The sequence below is a fragment of the Cupressus sempervirens genome, chromosome 2, assembly GCF_028749045.1.
Source record: "Cupressus sempervirens isolate cs-2001-9-10 chromosome 2, ASM2874904v1, whole genome shotgun sequence".
NCBI lineage: Eukaryota > Viridiplantae > Streptophyta > Pinopsida > Cupressales > Cupressaceae > Cupressus > Cupressus sempervirens.
This window is the reverse complement of record NC_143119.1, coordinates 330671190-330692524: the sequence shown is the minus strand read 5'-3', so window position 1 is coordinate 330692524 and position 21335 is coordinate 330671190. Positions and strand designations below refer to the sequence as shown.

Sequence of the window (21335 nt, the reverse complement as noted above, 5' to 3'; positions counted from 1 at the left end):
CATTGGGAACAAACACTCCCATTGATTCACATAACTGAGGTGATGAAAGATCCTTTGAAGGGTTGCAACTATTGAGAAGACAAATCAATCTTTTCATTGTGTCGAATTTGTGGCCTAGGGCCAGATTTTAGTAGTTAAGTTTGAAGTAAGAAGTCTGATATTAATCCCCAAACATATTGTAGTAGGGCTGAGATATTTGGTTAAGGATTTTGGAAGAGTTTGGAAGACTATCCTGTAGCTGAAGGTGAACAGTGCCGCTGCTACAGTATCGTCGCTGTAGTGCCGCTGCTACAGTATCGTCGCTGTAGTGCCACTGCTATAGTATTGCTGCTACATTGCCATCACTATAGTGTTTTTGCTACAATACCCTTGCTACAGTAAAATCCAGATATTTTGGGCAGTTTCAGGTTCCTATTCATTTATATTCTTGCATTGCATTGAGGTTAGATCTGAATATTTTAGGGCATCTGTAGGGATATAGAAATCAGTTGTAGAGGTCTTGTAATCTGATTTATATCAGATTCTTATATCAGAAAGTTGTCACAAATGATTAGAATATTATTGAAAATCATAGTAACATTGCCCTAATGTCTTATTGTTGTAGATGCATATTTTCTCATTTGTAACCAATGCTGTGTTTCAAAAAATACAAAAAGACATTTGCATCTTCATTGTTAGATGTTTTGGATTTCCTTGCAAGCATATTTATTAATGTTTGGCATTTAGAAAGAAAACATAATTTAGAGCTGCAATATATCCCTTGTGTGCAAAGTGTTTGACGAAATTCTCAGGTTAAGTAATCATACAATTTAATCTAGAATTGAAAGGGATATTACAAGCATGCCTCCCTCCAAAGCTTGACAAAGGAATTCAATGTTTTTGGTGTTTCTCAAAGAATTAATGGACCTGATTAATACCATAGATTAAAATCTTGCCGAGAAATTGCAAATATCTCTACTTCTTGTGAGAAGTTTTGCAAAACAAGAAAACTTAAGGTTTTATGGCAAGAAATTCAAACCAAGAAAACATTAAATTCTCGCTGATAAGTTTGCCACTTCTCTACGATAAATTACAAACTTCTCATGATAACTTAACTGGTTCTCTTGGGTGGCACCAGTAAAACTGGAACGCCCAACAAATTGCCCATTCAATGGAATTTTTTGCAATTTTTAGTGTTTGGAGGAGAGGAAAAGGCTTTTGGTGGAGAGAAATAGTCTTTGGTGGCCTTGTAGATTGATTACAAGTGGATTTGAAGTAGATTCAAAGAGATTTTTCAAGCAAATATATATTCACAAGTAAGTTTTTTAAATTCTTTTCCTTTTTAGTGGGAAGGGGAAGAGGAATACGTAGATTAGCTTCATATTGTACTAGACATTTGTATTTTCTTATCTTTTTACAAACACAATTTGCTAGTTATAGTTTGCTTTAGAGTTCAGAGTATCTAATTATGGTTGCGAGCCATTGGCATTCCACATGAGGATGCAATTTTGTTACACATTACACTAATATATATCTAGATTGGCTTATTTGGTTTGTTTACTCATTTACTAACTCTTTAGATCAATGTAACACCGATACTAGGGTATGAAGGGATGGTGGGACAATGGGCTTGATTTTTAGGATGATGGTGGGACGACGAGGTAGGCAGAGGTGTTGTGTCCTATACATATAGAACTTTAAATGCTCATTATGAAATAATGTTCCAGTATAACACACCAAATTTAAATACTTGAACATAGCAAAATTGCAACACGAACTAGAACTATGGAACATTCAACATAGTAGCAGAGTACATACCCAATAGTAACATTTAAAAATCAAAATTCAAGTACCCATCCTAGCAGCACTGTGGTTGTGGAATGGCGGAGGTGGGGGGTACTTGGGTACTCCAAGCACTTGGTGTAGGGATGTCTTGGGGACGAGTACTTTGAGGTTTCAAATGGGGTGCAAGTCTCTGTGTTTCAATGCTTTAGATGCACATCCTTATTGAATTGCAAAAATTGCATTTCTAATTAAATTAAGTAATTTTCAAAAATTCCAAATATTTTTTTGAGAAGTTGCCGATTTATCTCTAATGTTTGCCAAGAACTTTATTTTTTGCCTTGTCAATAAGTGACAGAGAACGAGATTTTGAACTATGATTAATACTATGCATCTTGAGAAAGAAAAAAAGTCAACAATTCAACAAAGCATTGTTATATGCCAAATATGGAAATGATATTATCATTGTAACATTAGATATTATCAAATGTCATTAAAGCAATTAATTGAAGTAAATTTCTAAATTCAATTGCCATTTTTGCTAGGACGGAATTTATAATAGTTTTAGACTTGCCAAAATATATTCTCACTTTACACAGGTTTATATTATACTAATCTTGTTAATGCTTAAAGTCTGCCTTCTTTGTTATGCATCTAAACATTTATATATATGATTATTACAAATATATAGAAAATCTGAAATTGAATACAATACATTACATTTGCAAACTTTATCACTATTGTTGTTTTGAAAAACCATTGTAATGACTTATAATTTCAGATTTTCTATAACTATAAAGGTATAGTTAAAAATAAAGTTTGACATACCGACTCACCCCCGTCCCCTATTTTGAAAAATAGCCGTACTTGTACCCATATCGGTACCCTTAATACCCCAAGTACCCCTTGTTAGATTTAGGATCTCTGCAAATGTAATATCATTGTTGTAATTCTATGTGTTTCAATTGCAGATTTCCAAGATATATAAATATATCTTTAGGAGGCATGTCTTGTGAAGAGACATGTCTCTATTGTTATATATATTAATTAATCATTAATTAAAACATTATTAATTATAACATATCTATATTATATAGAAATACATTATATATAATATATAGCATACAATATATTATATAGAGCATACTATATATATATATAGATCTATTAGAGTATGCATAATTAATGATTAACAATAACCATAGAAAGGATTAACTCTAGGACAGTTCAATCCGACAGAAGCTACAATTTAACACCCCTATCATCGTGCAACCTTGGCTTATTCCCTTTCTGTTTTGGTACGCTATGAAGTGACTCTTTGGAGCTCAAAGAATGTAGCTCGAAATGTCTCCTCCATGTGTGAGATAGTGTTAATCATCTTTGGGTGTCTTGTGTGGGTCTTGAGGATGTGTGGAGCCTTCCATTCTTCTACTTAGACTTTTTTCTCTGGCCATTCATGCCCTATTAAAATCTCACAAAAATCATTATGGCATCCTTTCCTCATGAATTAGAGTAATGCCTTAGCTACCACAATGATGGATCCTATATCCAACTCCTTGGCCTGATCAATCACTTCGTAAGTGGTGTTCGTCATGGCCTCTAATTTTGCGAGGAATCGTTCTGAATCTCCAAATCATGGAATATGGCTATTTGTACTACCACTCTCTTGTTCTCCCATCTGTTGGCTTCCTACCTCCATGCCCTCCACCTCTAGTACATGGGCCATCTCCTTGGGCTGTTCCATCATCAAGGTTGGTGAGTGTGGTGGAGGTATGTCTTCCACCTCCTTTGGAAAATTTTCCAACAAGCTGTCAACTTCGACATCTATCCCAAGTATCTCTTCTTGATTTGCTATAGTGGCTATGGGTGTAGTGGTAATAATGGTAGATGATGTGCTTAGGCCGGTTGGTACCGTAGGTTTCACTACAATTGGCTCTGTTGTTTTTACTCCTTGTGAAGTGGTGATCTTGATGGTATGGGCAACCTTCTTATGTGTGCTCAGGTCTCGTGCCTTAGAACGCAAAATTTTTTCTACGAGCTAGATGCGCAATTGAGGATAGTTGTGATAGGATGAACATTAATCTCTTTGCGCCCCATTCTGCAAAAGATATTGCCTTCCACTTTGTACTCCTAGATGTCAACCCTTGCCCAACCATAGTGCATATTGGGACACTCAATTGCCACTTAGTGAAATTGTACCAACTGTGCTCAATGGTTACCCTTTCAGGGTTCTCGTGCTTTTCCATTGCCACTTCCAAATTCATTGCCATGTGTTGTGCTAGTTCCACTGCCAAGTGGTGTATCCGACACCATGTGTTCCTTCTGTGATGTTTCCTCCAAGACATCACCTTCCCTCACTTCTAATGCAGTTTTGGATATGGATCTTGGTAGTGGTCCCTCTAATATAGGGACAAACTCAATGCCCTCAAATGTGTTGTGTACTGTCTCTTCCTCTCTAGTACAAGAGGGTGCTCTCCTTATTTCACCCTCATCCAGTCTTTGATGAGGAAGATATCTCATGTCAATCATGTCCTCTTCCTTTGAACTCTCATCTTCTTTTTCCCATCCTCTGTATTCGATGCAGATGTTTCCTATCTCACCTTCTTCCGTGGCTCAAGTATTCATGATGAAACTACATCTAAGTGGAGCCAATAGGATAAAACATGTTTTTATGGTTCCACTTGACTGGCTAGAATGAATGCACCCCAATACTGTAGTGCTACTTGTGTGCGAATTGCATCCAAAAATAGAGCTATTGCGTGGTGATGCATACAAAATGTCTTATGCTTAAGTTGTAGGAGCTTCTTTGTTCTATTTGAAAATAGTTGTGCCCAGTTGTAAACTCTACCACAATTCAAGCCGTTCACTTGCAGTAGCATGGAGATGGCAATGTCTCAAGTTGGACTACCCCCTGTGAGCTTACTTTTTTACTAGGTCCATAGTACATCTCAATTCCGTGTTGACAATGAAATTTTTCTTCACATCCTTGTTCTTACTCTATATACCTTCCCATTGCTTCTCTTTTAAATCTTGTGTGCACATAAGCTCCAACAACTATTTTTTGTCACTTGGACTCATCTTATAAAAAGATTTTGTTGTGCGGTGCCCTCTGTTTAGGACCCTAAACACTTTAGTAAAGTTGTTTGGGGAATACGATATTATGATATTTTGTTGCAAATACTCTATTGTTGATTTGTGTATCTTTTTATTGTATCCATGCATCCTGTGTCTTAAATCTGGTTGAAATTCTTCTAAATAAAACATAGGCATGAAAATTATTTTATCTACCTCAACCTTTTGTAATGCAACCTTCAATGGATGGTTGTAGTCTATTGTACCTTTCCACCAGTTTCTAAATTTAATACTAGAGACCCTTTTGAATGTAATACTAGTTGTTGTAACCCCTTTCATCGTGTCTTTATTGTTCTTTTTCTTCTTGAAGTTGTCATCACACCTTTGATTGATTTCTTGCTCACTCCAGTCCTCTTATAACCAACTTTACAATTGCCCTTCGTAGGGTTTCCAAAGCTACCTTTGACCGTCTGATACACTTCCTCTATAAATGCCCTCCACCAAATTTTTGCCATCATGAGATGTGTGGTTTCTCTCTTCCTCTTCAATGTGTTCGTATGGTCGCCAAGGGCGTACATGTTAGAAATTGTTCAACGCTCCCCTCGGGATTCGTGACAAGGGCTCAGCCGCCTCCTGTGTACTATAAGTTGAGTGGTTGTATCAGGCATTGAAAGATCAGCCTTTTGGTGCAACGACAACCCCACTCTAACGAGTGGTATCAGAGCTTGGTCACAGGTTCAAAACCTTAGACCCTTGGGTAACGTTGAGGGGGAGATTATTAGAAATTTGTTCAATGCTCCCCTTAGGATTCATGACAAGGGCTTAACCGCCTCCTGTGTACTATAAGTTGAGTGGTTGTATCAGGCATTGAAAGATCGGTCTTTTGGTGCAATGGAAACCCCACTCTAGCAGTACGCACTATTATTTCGACTGTATATCATTCAATCCCTCCTATGTGTACTCCTTCCTGCCTAGGCATACCAATTTCCTACCACGTATGCTTTGCAATCTCCTTATTCCCACCCAAGGTACGCCTCGAGCTCCTTAGTATTGCACCCAATGTATGCTTAGGGAATTTTGGTTCACCCCACGTGCATTGTTCGTACAAGATGTTGTATGCTATTGGCTTCCATATTGTGTTTTTCTTGTGTATGCCCTATCTCTTCTGTGTATGGGCTTTGACTCTTCTACACCCTTGTACACCCTTTTTCCTCCACGTATGGGCTCCCTCCTTTCTCCATTTGTGTACATCCTTACCCTTTAATGTACAAATCTCTCCTCCTTCCTGCCTACGTACAACCTTATTCCTTTCTATATAGGCTCCTTGCTATCTGTGTGAGGGCTTTTGTTCCTCATGTATGGACTGTGCCTCAAGTTTTTCCTCTGTGAAGTTATGGTCCTTGCTTGCTTTACTGCTAAATTATTATATTACTCTAAAGTGAGGGTTAGGTCCACTTTACCTATTTTACATTTGCATTTCTTTATAAGTTTTTCCACTCCCTATCTTTTAAGTTTCTTTCCGTCACTTCTCACTTTAATACTATTCTTTTTTTCATGGAGTGTACCTTGTGTTCCCTTGCACTTTGGTAATTTGTGGTGCTTTTTGGTCTTTAAGCACCTCCCTTTGTATACCTAATAATGCTTTTATCAACCTTCCTTTGTTTACACTTTATGTCTTATTTAATTTCTTTGTGGGCCCCTTCACTATCTCTTCTTGCTTTTCTTTTGTTCCTTTTTCTTCATGATTTTTGGACCTTTACCTTCAATGCGTATTGCCACACACAAGTGCTTGGATATGACTAGTAGCACTTATTTTCACATGTTCCTAAATACTCCAGATCAAAAATATTGTTAAATAGAGGGGAGGTCCCACTCCTTTAAAACTCCCATCCATATGTCTCCCTCCGTATTTGTGGTAATACGTTGCTTCTTCCCCATTTTTTGTCAGGGGTTCAACTGGAATGGGGATCACTTGCCATAGACCATTTGATTTCTTCTTGTAGGTCTTTCCCTTCATTCCTACACTTCTCGATTGTGTCGTTCACATAGCTATTTCCTTCACAAATGAATAATTCTTCCACCTTTACCACTGCCTTCAGGTGTGGTCCTAGGGTTGCATCATATTCTTCCAAGTTGATTTCTTCTTTTGAGTCTTTCTCAGGTCTATCCTCCTTGGTTCCCTACTTCTTTTCTTGTTCTTCCTCTCCTCTTTCGATATCATAGGCGATGGATCCTTCTCTTCTTCCCTCATAGGGTGCTTTTAATTTACAATAGTCCTTAATCCTTACCAACAATGCAGGGGGATCAAATAGAGCATTAGTAAGATGTTTGAGTACTCTAGGTATTGCTATTTCTTCCACATGTTTTCTTACTAATCGTTCTTCAAGATCCATTAGTGGCTTCTTCCAATTCGCATCTGGTGTATAAGGTCTTATTATTATTGGATCTTTTTCTATTACTCCTTGGTGGTTAATTGTCCAATAATCCTTGGTGGCATATCCCAACATGTTGATGCCCACAATGTTCATCTTCCTTTCCTAGTAGGCTTTCAATTTGGACCCATTTACAGGTTCCTTTAAAGGTTTGCCATCTAGTGTTTATAGCTCTACAACCTCGTTGTCTCCTGCTTCTCTTATCGTGTAGGGTCCTTCCTAGCCAACAAATTTTAAATTTACCCGATTTGATTTCATTATTATTGTCATATTTAAGAACTACCTTGACTAGAAGTTCATTTGATAGAGGTGTTTTATTGTGGCAAAATTTTCTTTGGCATTGGGCTACCTTAGTTGCCCATTGTGTCCTCATTTGTCTTTTCTCCATTTTTACCAGATTGATTAATTGTTCCTTCAAGCTATCAAGCTCCCCCCATTTGTTTATCACTGGCACTCTAAGGATGGGTACAATGTACTCTGCTCGTACAACTACTTCCCAACAGTATATTAATTGGAATGACGCATGCTTTGTGGTTGCCTTATAGGTCATCTGATAGGCCCAAACCATCGGTAGTCTCTCTTCCCAGTGTCCTACGCTGCATGTCTTGTATAGCACTAATACCACTATTTTATTAGTGGCTTTAGCTTGCCCATTGGGTTGTAGGTAATACGGGCTCAACAGATTGTGGAATATGTGAAACTCCGTGGTCATATTTTGGATCAGTTGAATTACAAAGTGTACTCCCCTATCACTAGTGATTGATTTAGGGATCCTGAGTCCAGTGACAATCTGTTCGTACAAAAATTAACTAGTACTTATTGTTGTGTTGTCCGAGAGTGTCCTAGCTTCCACCCACTTAGATATTTCATGGCCACCACAATGTACTTGCAACATTGAGCCGTACTTGTTCTGAGCGGCCCCACAAATATATCCCCTATATTTCAAACAATTCTTGAGGTTGTGAAGACAATAGGGGCATGAAGTCTCTTTTGAGAGGTTCTCTTGTCCTTTGGCAAGTGTTGCATCCCAACAACCATTCCATTGCATCCATATGTAGCGTTCACCACCACAATCCAACAAGCAACACCTTTCGTGCTATGGCATCAGGGCCCATGTGTCCTCCGACAAGCCCTTCATGTGACTCCCATAGTACAATTGAGATTTCTTCTTATATAACACACCTACAAAGTTCGTGGTTGGGTCCCATCTTGTAAACTAATCCTTGGATGAGTTAGAATGTCATTCTCATTAAGGCCTATTTCCTTCGCTCATTTGGTGACATCTCAAGTGTAAATGAGGCTATCTAGTGGTACCTGCTAATATGTTTGTACCACGAGGATAGAGTGGCTATTTGGAAGAGGTGAGTGTCCAAAAAGTCTTCATTCACCCCTTCTATAGCTCACCTTATATTATTCTAGATAATTGATTTGCCTTAACATGGTTCTTACCTGGCTGTACAATAATAGTAAAGATGAATTTTTGGAATAGAAGTAGCCATCTTCTCTCCTTCCCTTGTATAATTTGCTTATTCACTAGTTACATCAAGGCTTGATGGTCTATGTAGAAGGTGAGAGGTGTGGTAGGAATATAATGTTGGAATTTTTGAACCTCGTAGACCATACCTAGTGCTTCCCTTTCCATAGTGTTGTAGTTTCTTTTAGCTTTTGACAGTAGCCTACTAGCAAAATATATGGGATGATTTAGTGCCCCTGTGCTTGCCCGGGCCAAAGTAGCGCCAATGGCGTAGTTGGAAGTACCCACGTGTACATGGAGTTCCTTGTCCCAGTCTGGGTAGACCAGGATTGATACACTTACTAGCCTTGACTTCAATTCTTTGAATGCAATCACTTTTTTTGTCCCCCATGTAATGGTTCACCCTTCCTTTTGAGCTTCTCTAGTAGTAAGGAGATCTCTGCATATCCCTTGATAAACCGCTTATAGTATCCCACATGGCCCAAAAAGGACTTGACCCCTTTTACATCTTCTAGGTCCTTTTCAATAATCTTTTATTTTATCTAGGTTGGTCTTCAACCCCTCCTTGCAAACAATGAGACCGAGTGGTTTTCCTTGTGGGACCAAGAACGAACATTTTTCATGGTTGAGTGCCAGGCATGCCCTCCAACACTACTCCATCCATTCCCATAGTGTTGTGAGGTATGTTTGCTTCCCACTGTATATTGACCAATCGTCCAAGAATGCTTTAAAATTTCCTAAAGGCATTTTTTTGAAGATGTGGAGTATAATTCACTAGAAGGCGACAGGGACATTGATAAATTGAATGACATTCTATTATAAGCATACACTCCATCTTCTACAACAAAAGTAATGTTTAATTTATCTTACCCACGATATTGCTGTGGTTGTAACCTAAAAACCCATCCATGAAGTATATTTCATGTCCATCCACCTCCTCTAGTATGCTATCCATGAATGGAATTGGGAAGGGACCTTTGATTGTCACCACATTGAGACTCCGAAAGTCTACATCTACCCTAATTTGATTGTTTTTGAGTGAAATGATGATTGATGACACCCACTCAGTTGTTTGTACATTAAAAATGATACACGCATCCAACATCTTTGCAATTGCCTCTTGTACCTTAGCGGTGTACTTTCTATTCATACTGTACGACCTTTTTTGTACTAGCCTTGCTCTTGGAACTAGGGTTATTCGGTGTACACACAATTCTAGTGGCACTCCTTTCAAGTCTTTGTATGTCCAAGGGAATACATCTTTGTATTCTAGAAAGATTTTGAATATTGCTGCTTTTAGTATGGGGTCCCAATCATCCCCCACCAGGATCACCTTGGGCTCCTGTTCTTTGCCCAAGCTTATTATTTCTATGATTGGTTCTTTATACTTCACTTCCTTATCTTTCCCTGATCGAATGGTAAGAATGTCATCCGCACGAGCTACCCCTTCCATAGACTCCTTGTATTCTGTTAGAATCATGTTCCCATCATCCTTTATTCATGTTTTTTCCAACATGTGGCAACTGGGTTGGAATATCTCATAATCCTCTATCTGCCACTAGAACAACTTGTTAAGGGAGCTGGTCTCATCCTCCAAGTAGCTACCCAGTCTTAGCACACCTTCCTCATCCGATTTCATCCTTCTCCACCATACTCTCCTTCCTCTTACTCCATGTTGGATGCCAATTCTTGGCTTACTGTCTCGCCCCATAGATCAATGACATATCAATTTTGTACTCTTTTGATTGTTCTTCCGATTATGTTTGTGTTTGTTGTGATCGCCCATTCTTTGCCAAGTAGAGCATTGTACCCCTTTTTTCTGGGGCAATGACTAAAAAATCTAGAAGGAATTGTTGCATCCGCATAGTTACTTTTTGAGCCATCATTGTCTCAAGTGGCTTAATGCCGTGTTGGTTTGAACCTACCAAATGGAAAGTTGATAGCCAAAATGTTTGTTTTCCAAGAGCTTATGACCCATGATCTCCATTTTTACTATGGCAGGAGTCCTATTCTAACCATGAACAACATCGGGTCTAAAGGTGGGGCGCCCCTTTGTGGAGTGTGTTCTCTTATGTCTTCTCCTTCCATGCCCTTTCCCTTCTTTAAGCTATTACCATTCCCCTCCATGCTGGAAAATTGCTACTCTTAGTTGGGGTAACATTTTCCAATAAGCCTGTCACTCTTACTAGTATAGTGTCCTGCAACATTTGTTTTATAATATTGGCCTCAAATGTTGATCGTACCAGAGTGTTTGTTGCCTCATGATTTTGTGCACACTACTCTGCCATTGCCAACTGTGTCTTTCTTCTTTCTTTCTTCAGTCTCTCCTCTTCAACCTGGGGGATTGGGCATGTGGCTTTCTTCGCTTGGAGTCTGGTAATTTTCATCACTCCCTCTAGTTTTGTGACTTCCAACATGGTCACGGCCTTCTCCTTCAAACAGTCAACATCTTCATGTTTCCTCGACCCACATCACCTGCACAACATACTTCCGCCAGTCTACTCGCTTTAACATTCTTGTGTGAAGTGGCCCCATTCATTGCATTTGCTTCATTATATCATCAGGTGTCCTTTTGCATTGCATTGGATGCAATTTCATGGCATGTTACTATTGTTTTAATTATTGCTTCCTCATCTATTATATTGATAGCTTCCTAGGGAGGCATTGGTAGTCGTGTTCTTGGTGGTGTGGTGGGGTTACCTGCTCGGTGGTTAGGAATACTTGTGTGCTCCTTACCTTTAGATTCTACATACACTCTTTCAAAGGGTGTCTTGTCACTTGGCAAATATTGCAGGAGGATTTCTAATGATAATTGACCCTTGTATGCCCTCATTTCTGCATTGTGTACACCATAGTTCTTTTTTTTTTCTTTGACCTCCCCCCTCTCCCCCCTAAAATCCTTCATCGTTAGCACCATGTCTTTGCTCAATGCCTGGATTGTTTGGGATTCTCCTTCGCTATCTGCATTGTTGCCGTCATTTCTTGTGGTCTTTTTCTCACTTTCGATATCTATTGCCAGATCACAAGCCTCCTTGTAGGTGGAGTGAGGTACCACCTTCATTTTTTTCTGAATGAAAGGGATTAGGCCTTCTATGAGCCATCTCTTTTTTAATCCATCCGACGGCTGATTTTCGAACTTGCCTATCAACTTCTTCATCCTATGATGGTAGGCTTGAACAATCTCATTCTTTCCTTGACATGTATTGTATATTTCAGCTACTACCTTGTCATTGTCCTGCAACATCCTAAACTCTTCAAAAAGTTTTTTCAAATTCTTTGAGGCTGTCCTTTAGGTGTCTAGAAGGTCAATGCACCAATCAATTGCCATACCTTGTACGGTGGTCGGAAAGGCCTTTAACCAATAATCCTCATCCTCCTGCCTAGTTGCCTCCCAAATAGTCACACATGTCTTGCGATGCCTCGCCAGATCTTTCAACCCATCACCACTAAACTTGGGAAGTTTCTATTTGTCCAGGGGTGTTGTACATCTTTTTCCCTTGATTGGTGCCCCATTCATTTTGGAGGTTAAAAGTGGGTGGGCTATTCCTCCATGGCCCCTAGCTGGAAATTAAGTGGGTTAGCTATTCCTTTGTTCCCCCTTTTTACTTCTCTGATACCTTTAGACTGGCGTGATTCTTCCCTTCTCTCACCTTCACCATATATAACTTGGTGGTACCAATGCTCCTTTCTAGGGGGTCTCCAACCTTGTTTACCCTATTCTTACTTCATCAAATATGGCCAACCCTTTTATGCAACAGCTATATTCTCAAATATATAACTTGGTGGTACCAATGCTCCTTCCTAGGGGTCTCCAACCTTGTTTACCCTATTCTTACTTCATCAAATATGGCCAACCCTTTTATGCAACAGCTATATTCTCAAATAGGTCAGCTACCTCTCCTTCCAAACTTCTTTCTTTGTCGCTAGCTTCTGTGGAGTGTATAGAGGGATCTGTTGCACCAAAATCACTTCCCTAACTATCTTTGTCTCCCTCGTTTGGGGCGGTACCTAGTAGTAATTGCGCCCTGACAACAATACCAAGCGGTAACTCCTCCATATGGTTCTCACTTGGTTTGGCAAGGCTGAGGTACTCTTTGATAAGACATTGCAACCTTTGTCATCTTTCTATTTGCTGCTGGATTTGTAGGGACCATCTCACTCCTACTTTGTTTTCCTCCAACCATGTCTCCCTCTTATGACGCCTTGTATCCTAATTCAGTAGTAGGGGTATTAATTGTTAGGGCTACTTGATGTGTGGCACTTGTTTTTGTCATGAGGTTTCTACTCCTGCTCATTCTTTTCTTGGTATCATTGTAGCATTTGTTCTCTTCGCTCATCTCTTTGGGCTACTTCTTGATGTCTCTATTTCCACTAACCTATGCACCATTAATCTTAGAAGGCTTCACAAGACATTGTACATTGCTTCATTCATCGTGAGTTTGACCTGTATCATACCGGTGGGGAGAGCCTTTTACTTAGCCTCCCATTGTATATATTTGTCTACCACTATGTCCAATACCCAAACTTTTTCATGAGTTAGTTGGTCCTCCCAAGTCACTTCCTCCTCGATGTCATTGTCTGTTATCACTACTTGCTGGTTGAAAGTATGACCCGTTATACCTCCATCCTTTCACCTGTCACCTCGAGAGCTCTAGGCTTGTACTAGGCAATGACGCCAGAAATGTTGTATGTCAAATATGGAAGTGATATTGTTACATGCCAAATGTGGAAGTGATATTATCACTGTGATCATGTACTAATATCATGCAACAAGTTCTATTATTAACAAAGGAACAATACGCAGAGCAATACCATAACAAATACACAACATTTTCAAATGGTAGGATATTACTTTATTAAATTGCACCAAAGTCTTACATTAACATTCATTGTTTTGGACAATTGTAATGTTCCCTTTTTGGATTTACTCTTTAATCACTTTCAAACTACCAATTTAGAGTAGATCTTATGTATATGATGAATAACTTGTAAATGGTTCAAATATATATTTTACACTTCAAAATATCCAAAATTTATTTTCACTTATTAGTTTATTCCACCACCTAATATTCTCTTCAATGCTTCCATTAATATTAAATCTAATTATTATCATCATCATCATCTAATATTGATTTTTCCTTAATTCATGTATTTCTTCTTTTAAATTTTTTCCTACACCTTTCTTACATTAGCATATTTTACTCCCTTATATCCCACTTCCTATTTTTACATGCACTTATTAACCTTTAATGATCCATCTATTAATTCTGCTCCATCCTAAAATTTTGGCCTTTTTAATATATGCTTTGACCCTTTCCATAAAATATGACATTTGACTTTATTTTATGCAAAATATGTTATTTTTCCATTTATGTTCTCCCTATTATTTTATGGGTGATCCTATCCCTTTATTAATGGTCATGTCTTGCTGATTTTGGATGTTCTTTTATTATTTTATCCTCCCTTAAACTTGCGGTACTTTTGGACTTATTTCATACTCCCTATTTGATGACTAGTCGGTGGTTTCCATACCCTCGAGCCCAAACTTTTATACACTCCTGATAAGAGTCACGTCCTTACTCGATGTGATTGCTCTTTAATATTTTTAAAATAATTTATTTAGGAATAATTTATTCTAGCAATGAATGAAAGTTATATTAATTTCTTGCAAGGAATTAGTTCATTTATTTAGGGCTAAATCGTATTTGTTGATTAATAGTTCTTAAATATACTTGGTAACTTTAGCTATTCAATTTATATATAATTATATTATTTAAAATTGATAATCATCTAATGATCACTTAGCCATTTCATTATATATGCTTAATCAATTATTTATTCAATTTAGAAATAATGGTATTGATTATAATTTTAATACTAGATATCATTATTAGAGGGGATATTACAACAACCCCTACATATATTACTATGGTTGGTTAAGGATACCAACCATCACGACCCCAGTACAAGTAACTTTTAACAAGTCTACTAATTACTTATTACAAGCCTACAAGCATAAATACAAAATATTAATCAATAAATAGATGCATCTTAGGACATACAATCACTTGAGCAAGAAATATAAAAATTTAGCAATGTTCTATTTCTTCTATCTATCCAACCATCATTTATGATGGTGCAACCCTTCTCCATATCTCTCTTTGTTCCTTTATTGCGAATTTCACATCTGACATCTATTGTGACAAAATGGGGTCCTTTATCTTCTCATCATTTTGGGCTTTGAACACCACTTAGCAACTAGTAGTGACACTAACCATTTTTTGCCAATAAGGAAGCCTAACACATAAATTTGTAAAATGGAAATTGACATACCTCCAAATATAAATATTTAAGAGAGAAAGAATCAAGCTATAGCTTTGAAAACAAAACCAAAACAAGAATAACTTGGATGTGTGGAATGGAATGGTGCAATAGAAGCAAAGTCTCCAATTGCACTTTTAGTTCCATCATGTTTATCTTTGTTTCAAGCCATGCTCTTAAGTGATGGCTGGGAACCTAGAGTGGCACATGGAAAAGTTTATGAATCTAACTTAGATGCACAAATGGTAGACCCAATGCTAAAACTACCACTACCACTAGAACTAGAACTCTCAAAAACCAAAAATGGATGAAATGGAGTGGAAGAAAGCTCTCCAATTTAGCAATGGTTGTTATATTGTCTCTTTGCCTCATTTTTTTTGTTGCTCGCTAATTGAACTTACATTTCACACATAACCTTAGAAGGCACATGTTAACCATTGAGCATGGATTAGCATCTTGGCATGGTATATGTGCATGCTGGCATTTTGATTTGTTAATGCCTCCCTCTTGAAAAATTGTTTTGTAACAAAAATAAGTTAGCTATCCTTTTTTGGCCTAAGGTTAACAAAAGCTTGCTTCCAATAAGGGTCCTTTTCAAGTAGCTTTTGGGACATTGTGGTACAGGCATTATCAATCTCAGGAAAGAAAAAATATTAATATTTATGGTTTCTAATTAACAAAATATAAATAAATGGAGTTTGCAACTATAAAAATAGATTTTATAACAAAGCACAGGGTTGTTTAACCAAAAAATTAAACATGCCTCAAGTTTGTTCTTTGGTCCACTAAAACAAAATCTACAAGAGAAATGGAATTTTTGTGTAAAATCCTAAAAGAACAAACAAAAAAACCTCTAAAAGACAAACTCATCTCCTAAATCTTGCTTGAAATGAGTGGTGGGCTCTGCAATCTTTTGTAGACTCCGCTAATGCATCAAAAATATGTATGAGACTGTCTGAATGCTACTCCACCTGGTTACAATTGACAGCCCACCAATATAACTGAGAGGGTTGGGGGGTGAATCAGTTATATGACAATTAAAACAGTTACCCCTTTTAAACAATTTTGATCAAACAACCAATGTAAACAATAACCATAAAGAGATGCTCATACACAATTACATCGGATATGTTGACTAGGGAAATCCTTGATTAGAGGGAAAACCCCAGTGGGAATGATGCCCACAAGATGATGTACTATGAATGTCCTTGTTAGAGGATGGACCCTGTTAGGAGTCTATTATAGGATTTAGTACAAGAGTCCCTGTTAGGAGACTTTGAATCTCTGTTAGGAGATACCAACCCTGTTAGGAGTTGTGGAAGGCAGCTGGACCCACTGTCCAAACAGCTTCAAGATCAAGATCAACGAACCCACTGTCCAATTGACCTCAATACTATTTCTTTCAAAATGATAGATATCTAACAGGCTTTTGCTTCTTTCTCTGTACAATACGTCGGACTCCTTCACCTTCAGATCATGCAATTAGATTTGGAATTTTGTGATTAGTAACAGTAACCCTTAAGGTCACTTACACGCATTAGTAAATCACCTTGCTCTGCTGCTTAGTAATTCGCGAGTCTTCTCTTTGTTTTCTTTTCTTTATATCTAAAACTCGGAAAACGTCTTTCCTTTATACCACACTCAATAAATAAATCCTTGAGTCGGCCTTCACACTTCATTATTATGTGTTAATTAAATGAAACACATATTTAATTAATGCTATCGGCTCGCAGTTATACACAATCTTTCACACGTTCGACTTCTGTACATGCGCACTTTCTAACATCATCAACGGTCAGTATACTACCTCCGGTTAATTGCGCAACCTTTCATTTCAAATGCAATGAGCTGTATCAATCATTCAATAGGAACTGCTTTCCTTATGCTCTGTTTTCATGCGGTTCTCTGTATATCAACAATATCTTCTGTACATTGTTGATTCAGGTTCTGCGCACTTGCCCAAGTAACAAATACATACTGTAGTACGTGCTGGTAACTGCACATAAGCAGATAAGTACTATAATGTCCCCAATATAGAAATCACAGTCTGCTGCTGTCAGTCTTTTACAAACTTATTACTATGTTGTCATCAATGACAAACACGATTATAAATACATCATAACAAAGTTCTGCAATGCTCCCCCATAGCATCAGCATTCATGCTAACACCACCATCAATTGTTGCTCAATCTCCTTGCTGGTTTCAATTAATTGCAATCCAATATTGGCTCAAAACTCTTTTTTTCTCTTCTCCTTTGACTTGAAAATGAAATGAAGTTGTTTTTAGGGTGGAGACAAATAGAAAATTGAATAGTTTAAGTGAATTGCTTTATTTATGTTTTTTGGCTTTTGATGACACCATTGACATCGAGTCTTCTAGTTGGGATTCATCTAGGCTGGATGAGTGTGGTGGGTTTCCTAGACTGAATTATCGTAGCGATTATTTGGTTGCCAAGTCTCCTTGACTCACCGTGGGTTGCTCGCCAAGGGACTCACTGAGTCTAGGTGAGACATGGCAAGTCTTTAACTCTAGTTCTTTTACAACTTCCGAATTTGGTTTATTTAACATTGAGAAGAGCTGAGATAGAGTTTTTAGTACAAGTTTTTTACTAGTTTATAAACCTTGCTTTGATTGATATTCATGAAAAATTAAGATACACATAGTCTAACTCCTTTTGGAAGGAAAGTACACTAATTCTTCGTAAATTGTAAATATTAGTAACCTCAGAATTCATTTAAAAAAATTTTAAGTTGGTATTTCAAGTTTAGATTACGTGGATCATTGTTACTATGTTTTATTGTCTTTTTATACAGCACAAAATAGAACAACGTCTGAGGTAAAAGTAAAACCTCTCTTTGAATTGTGGGCAAAAGCTCCATAGAAAGTAAACTGACCCTAGACACAATATTCTATTGGGGTTTAGCAATGGGAAATTAGATAAAAGTAAATTCCTAGCCTATCATGTCTTGATAATGAGTAGAATACCTCAAATGGTTCTTTCTCACAAATTTTTAAGGTTATACTACAGGTCTTTTAGTGTAACCAAACATAATAGATGTGTGGTATGCAATGTCCCGATTGTATGCTAATCATTTCAGATTCAATGGGGACCGGGAAAATAGAGATTTAAAGACACCTAAGAAATTTATGGACTTATAACAATAATGAATAACAAATTGCAGTCCACAAATTAAAATTTAAACCTGGTTTAAAACTTGAAGGAACCAATAAATATAAGACAAAAAAAGAACTATAAAACTGGAAACAGATCTCTTTGTGGAGAGGATTTCAAATCCTTCATCTGTATCCTCCACAATATATCTCAAGTACTGCTAGTTCACGTGATTTCCTTGAATTGCGTGGTCTCAGCATGAGTCTGTCAGCAACATTTTCTCTGGAGAGTTTTTAAGGGATATCAGATCCTTTGTTTGGAGAGGTAACATGTCATCAGCAGATTAAATCAATGAGATGCTGCTAGCTGAACTTGCAAATAGTGGCTGTGTCAACAAGTTTCTTTCTAGTATAACAATTTATATAGAGGATGGTCACTGCCAACATTTATGGTAAAACTTGTCTATTTTTTTAAAGACCATACTAACTGAAAATTTTGCATTCTTCGTGTCTAATGAGTACTGTTACACTAAAATAGTCAAAATATAGTTAAATTACACATTAGAAAACTTGTTAGAGAAAAAAATGGGTTGAACTGTTATAAATTAGTGGTTACAATTATTGTCCAAAGTATAGATAATGATCAGCCGAAGTAAAATCCCAACAATTTATATCCAAGCCCCTAAAATCTATGGTTCAATACATTCAATAAAAGAGAAATTTTTTCTGTTCAAATGAGCTACATTGCCCATCATTGATATCTGTCTTTTATATTGAATTTATATATCTTGGCCGGCCTAGGATTCTTTCATATTGGTACTAACTTTTCAATGGGGAGAGACAAGGCTAGAGTTACTCCATTGAGTGCTGTTCACAGCATCAGAAATAAATTTTTTACTTCAACACAAGAAAGAGATGCATACATGTAGAGTTATAAAATTTTCCTCATAAGCCGCCTATTGTTTGTTAAGAATTGAAACAAGCTTTTTCGTTGATCTTCTAATCAAGGCCAAATCTACTTTTTCTGTGCCGGGCAACAGATGAAATGCTCAGAAACTTATAGATTGTGTATATCATATTCGATTCATAGACGTCGCTTTAGCTAATATTAATTCTTTGTATATTTTTCTCTTCGGAGAGACTTACACATGGATTGACACATTCACAGGACTTAAACTGGCAAGTAGGTGACTTGTACACTCCAGCTGATGCTGTTGCTCAGAGTTTTAAAGGTGCAGCTCTAAATGACATCAGACAGTTGGTGAAGACAATTTCTGACTGGTGTGAGAGTCAGAACTAAAGAAAACCAAGCATAGAGAACAGTCATAATGCTTCAAGCCAACACCATAGCTCAATGCCTAAAGAGATGCATATATTGCCAGTTTTGTGTCATGCTATTTATATAGTGTAATTCATTTTGAATCCATTTGTCTACAATTAGTTTGATCTATGGATTCTCATTGTCGCTGCTTGATCACAATCAATTATTGTAATTTCAGCTGGTTATTAATGTAAAAACAATTCCAACTCTAGCCCTGGAAGAGATAAGTAGGTGAATTTTTTCAGAATCTAGTCTCTGTTCCTCAGAAAATTAACAATTTATGTCATTCTTGAAATTAGATTCCGTGCTATATATATATACTTTCCATGCATGTAGGCAACGTTTTTCACTTACAAATCCAGTTTAAAAAATGGAGTAATGTTTATAGATTGACTATTTACATTCTCACTATCAAGAATTAAAATATACTATGTAAATGGCAAGGATTTTCAATTAACATTTTGTGCATAGTTGAAAAATTCGGACTCACCTCAAACTCTAGACCAAAAAATCGGGCTCAGACTCAGACTTGGAAAAGACTCGGGCAAGGACTCGAAATAAAATACCACAATTTAACAAAAAAACAAAAAAAGAAGAAATTTATGCATTTAGAGAACATAAGACCCATAATTGAAACATTTTACATGCCATACAAATCCCGAACACTAAATATATGAAATTTTGTTGTATTTTCAAATTATAAATGTATATCAGCAAACATAAGTTTGTAAATGTTTACAAAATAACGTATATGTCCAAATGTGAAAATCAAAAACAACAAATTAAAGACTGCATTTTACTTTTGCCTCTCCTAAAATAACTCAAATTTGAGCCCTTGAACTAGTAGGTGTTTCAAGGTATTTAAAAGAGGAGTTAATTCTTCTTCATCATCGAAGTCCCCATCTTCTTCATCCTCCATATCATTGAAATCACCCTAAAACCTTGTTTTGAGTAAGGAAAAAGCACAAATGATTCAAAAAGTGAAAAAGAAAAATCAAACTGTAAGTTGTTGTGTGTCTAAGCAGCAACATGAGTCCATCACAAGGACTCACGAGTCTTGATATTAGACTAGCGAGTCCATGCCTTGAACTTGTGAGTTCTGTGATGGACTGAACTCGCGAGTCCATGGTGAGTTGACTTGGCTTGCCATTAAAGTCTTGAGTCCGATGATTGTTTAAGCCATGATATTATGTACTAAAGAATTTCCTTGCATATGCATGTGTAAATTTTATGTGCACAGTCTAATGTTATAAAAATTATATGTCAGCAACTGCATACAATGAAAGACTTTGAATTGAATTTGTTTAATGTATTGATTTCTTATATTGATGTCCTCTTTAGATATGTTCTCAAATTGTAGTTTTTGCTCAAGGAACACTAGTAAAGGTTGTATTGAATCAAATAAAGGTCATGATTATCAATAAATGTTTAAAATATTGGTGAACTCCTCTTTTCAATTTAGTATATTGAAATACCTCCTAGAGAAATGGGAGTACTTGAGCACCCAACCATTCACACATTTTAATTTTAATTAGTTTTATCTCTAACAAACATCATGCAATCTTAAGTCTCAAGCTAAGCCTCAACTGAATATTTTAGTATATTTATTTATTTTTTGATAGGTAAAAGGCTATGAGGCCCAAGATTGTGTTCCGATTTAAAAAACCATATCAACTGGGCACCAAAAATCAAAGATGGATAGATATCCTTGGTATAGCCCTTACATAAATATGTTAGAGTAATATTTTAATGTATCTATTTCATTATCATGTGCTAAGATTGAAATTATGAACAATTAAAGTACACATCGACTGAGAAATCTCAAAAGTAGGAAGCAAATAT

At 37.0% G+C, this 21335-nt stretch overlaps 1 protein-coding gene across 4 annotated transcripts in view; it reads left to right on the top strand.

Moving 5' to 3' along the window:
- LOC149572454 (initiation factor 4F subunit (DUF1350)) overlaps positions 1–19824 on the top strand; it is a 197014-nt gene extending 177190 nt beyond the window's left edge. For all 4 annotated transcript variants that reach the window (XM_089813607.1, XM_089813605.1, XM_089813608.1 and 1 more), the window contains one exon: positions 19341–19824. In XM_089813607.1, the coding sequence (XP_089669733.1) occupies positions 19341–19472 (132 nt within the window). In that variant the 3' untranslated portion in view covers positions 19473–19824. The remainder of the gene's footprint in view (positions 1–19340) is intronic.
- Positions 19825–21335: the final 1511 nt, after the last annotated feature.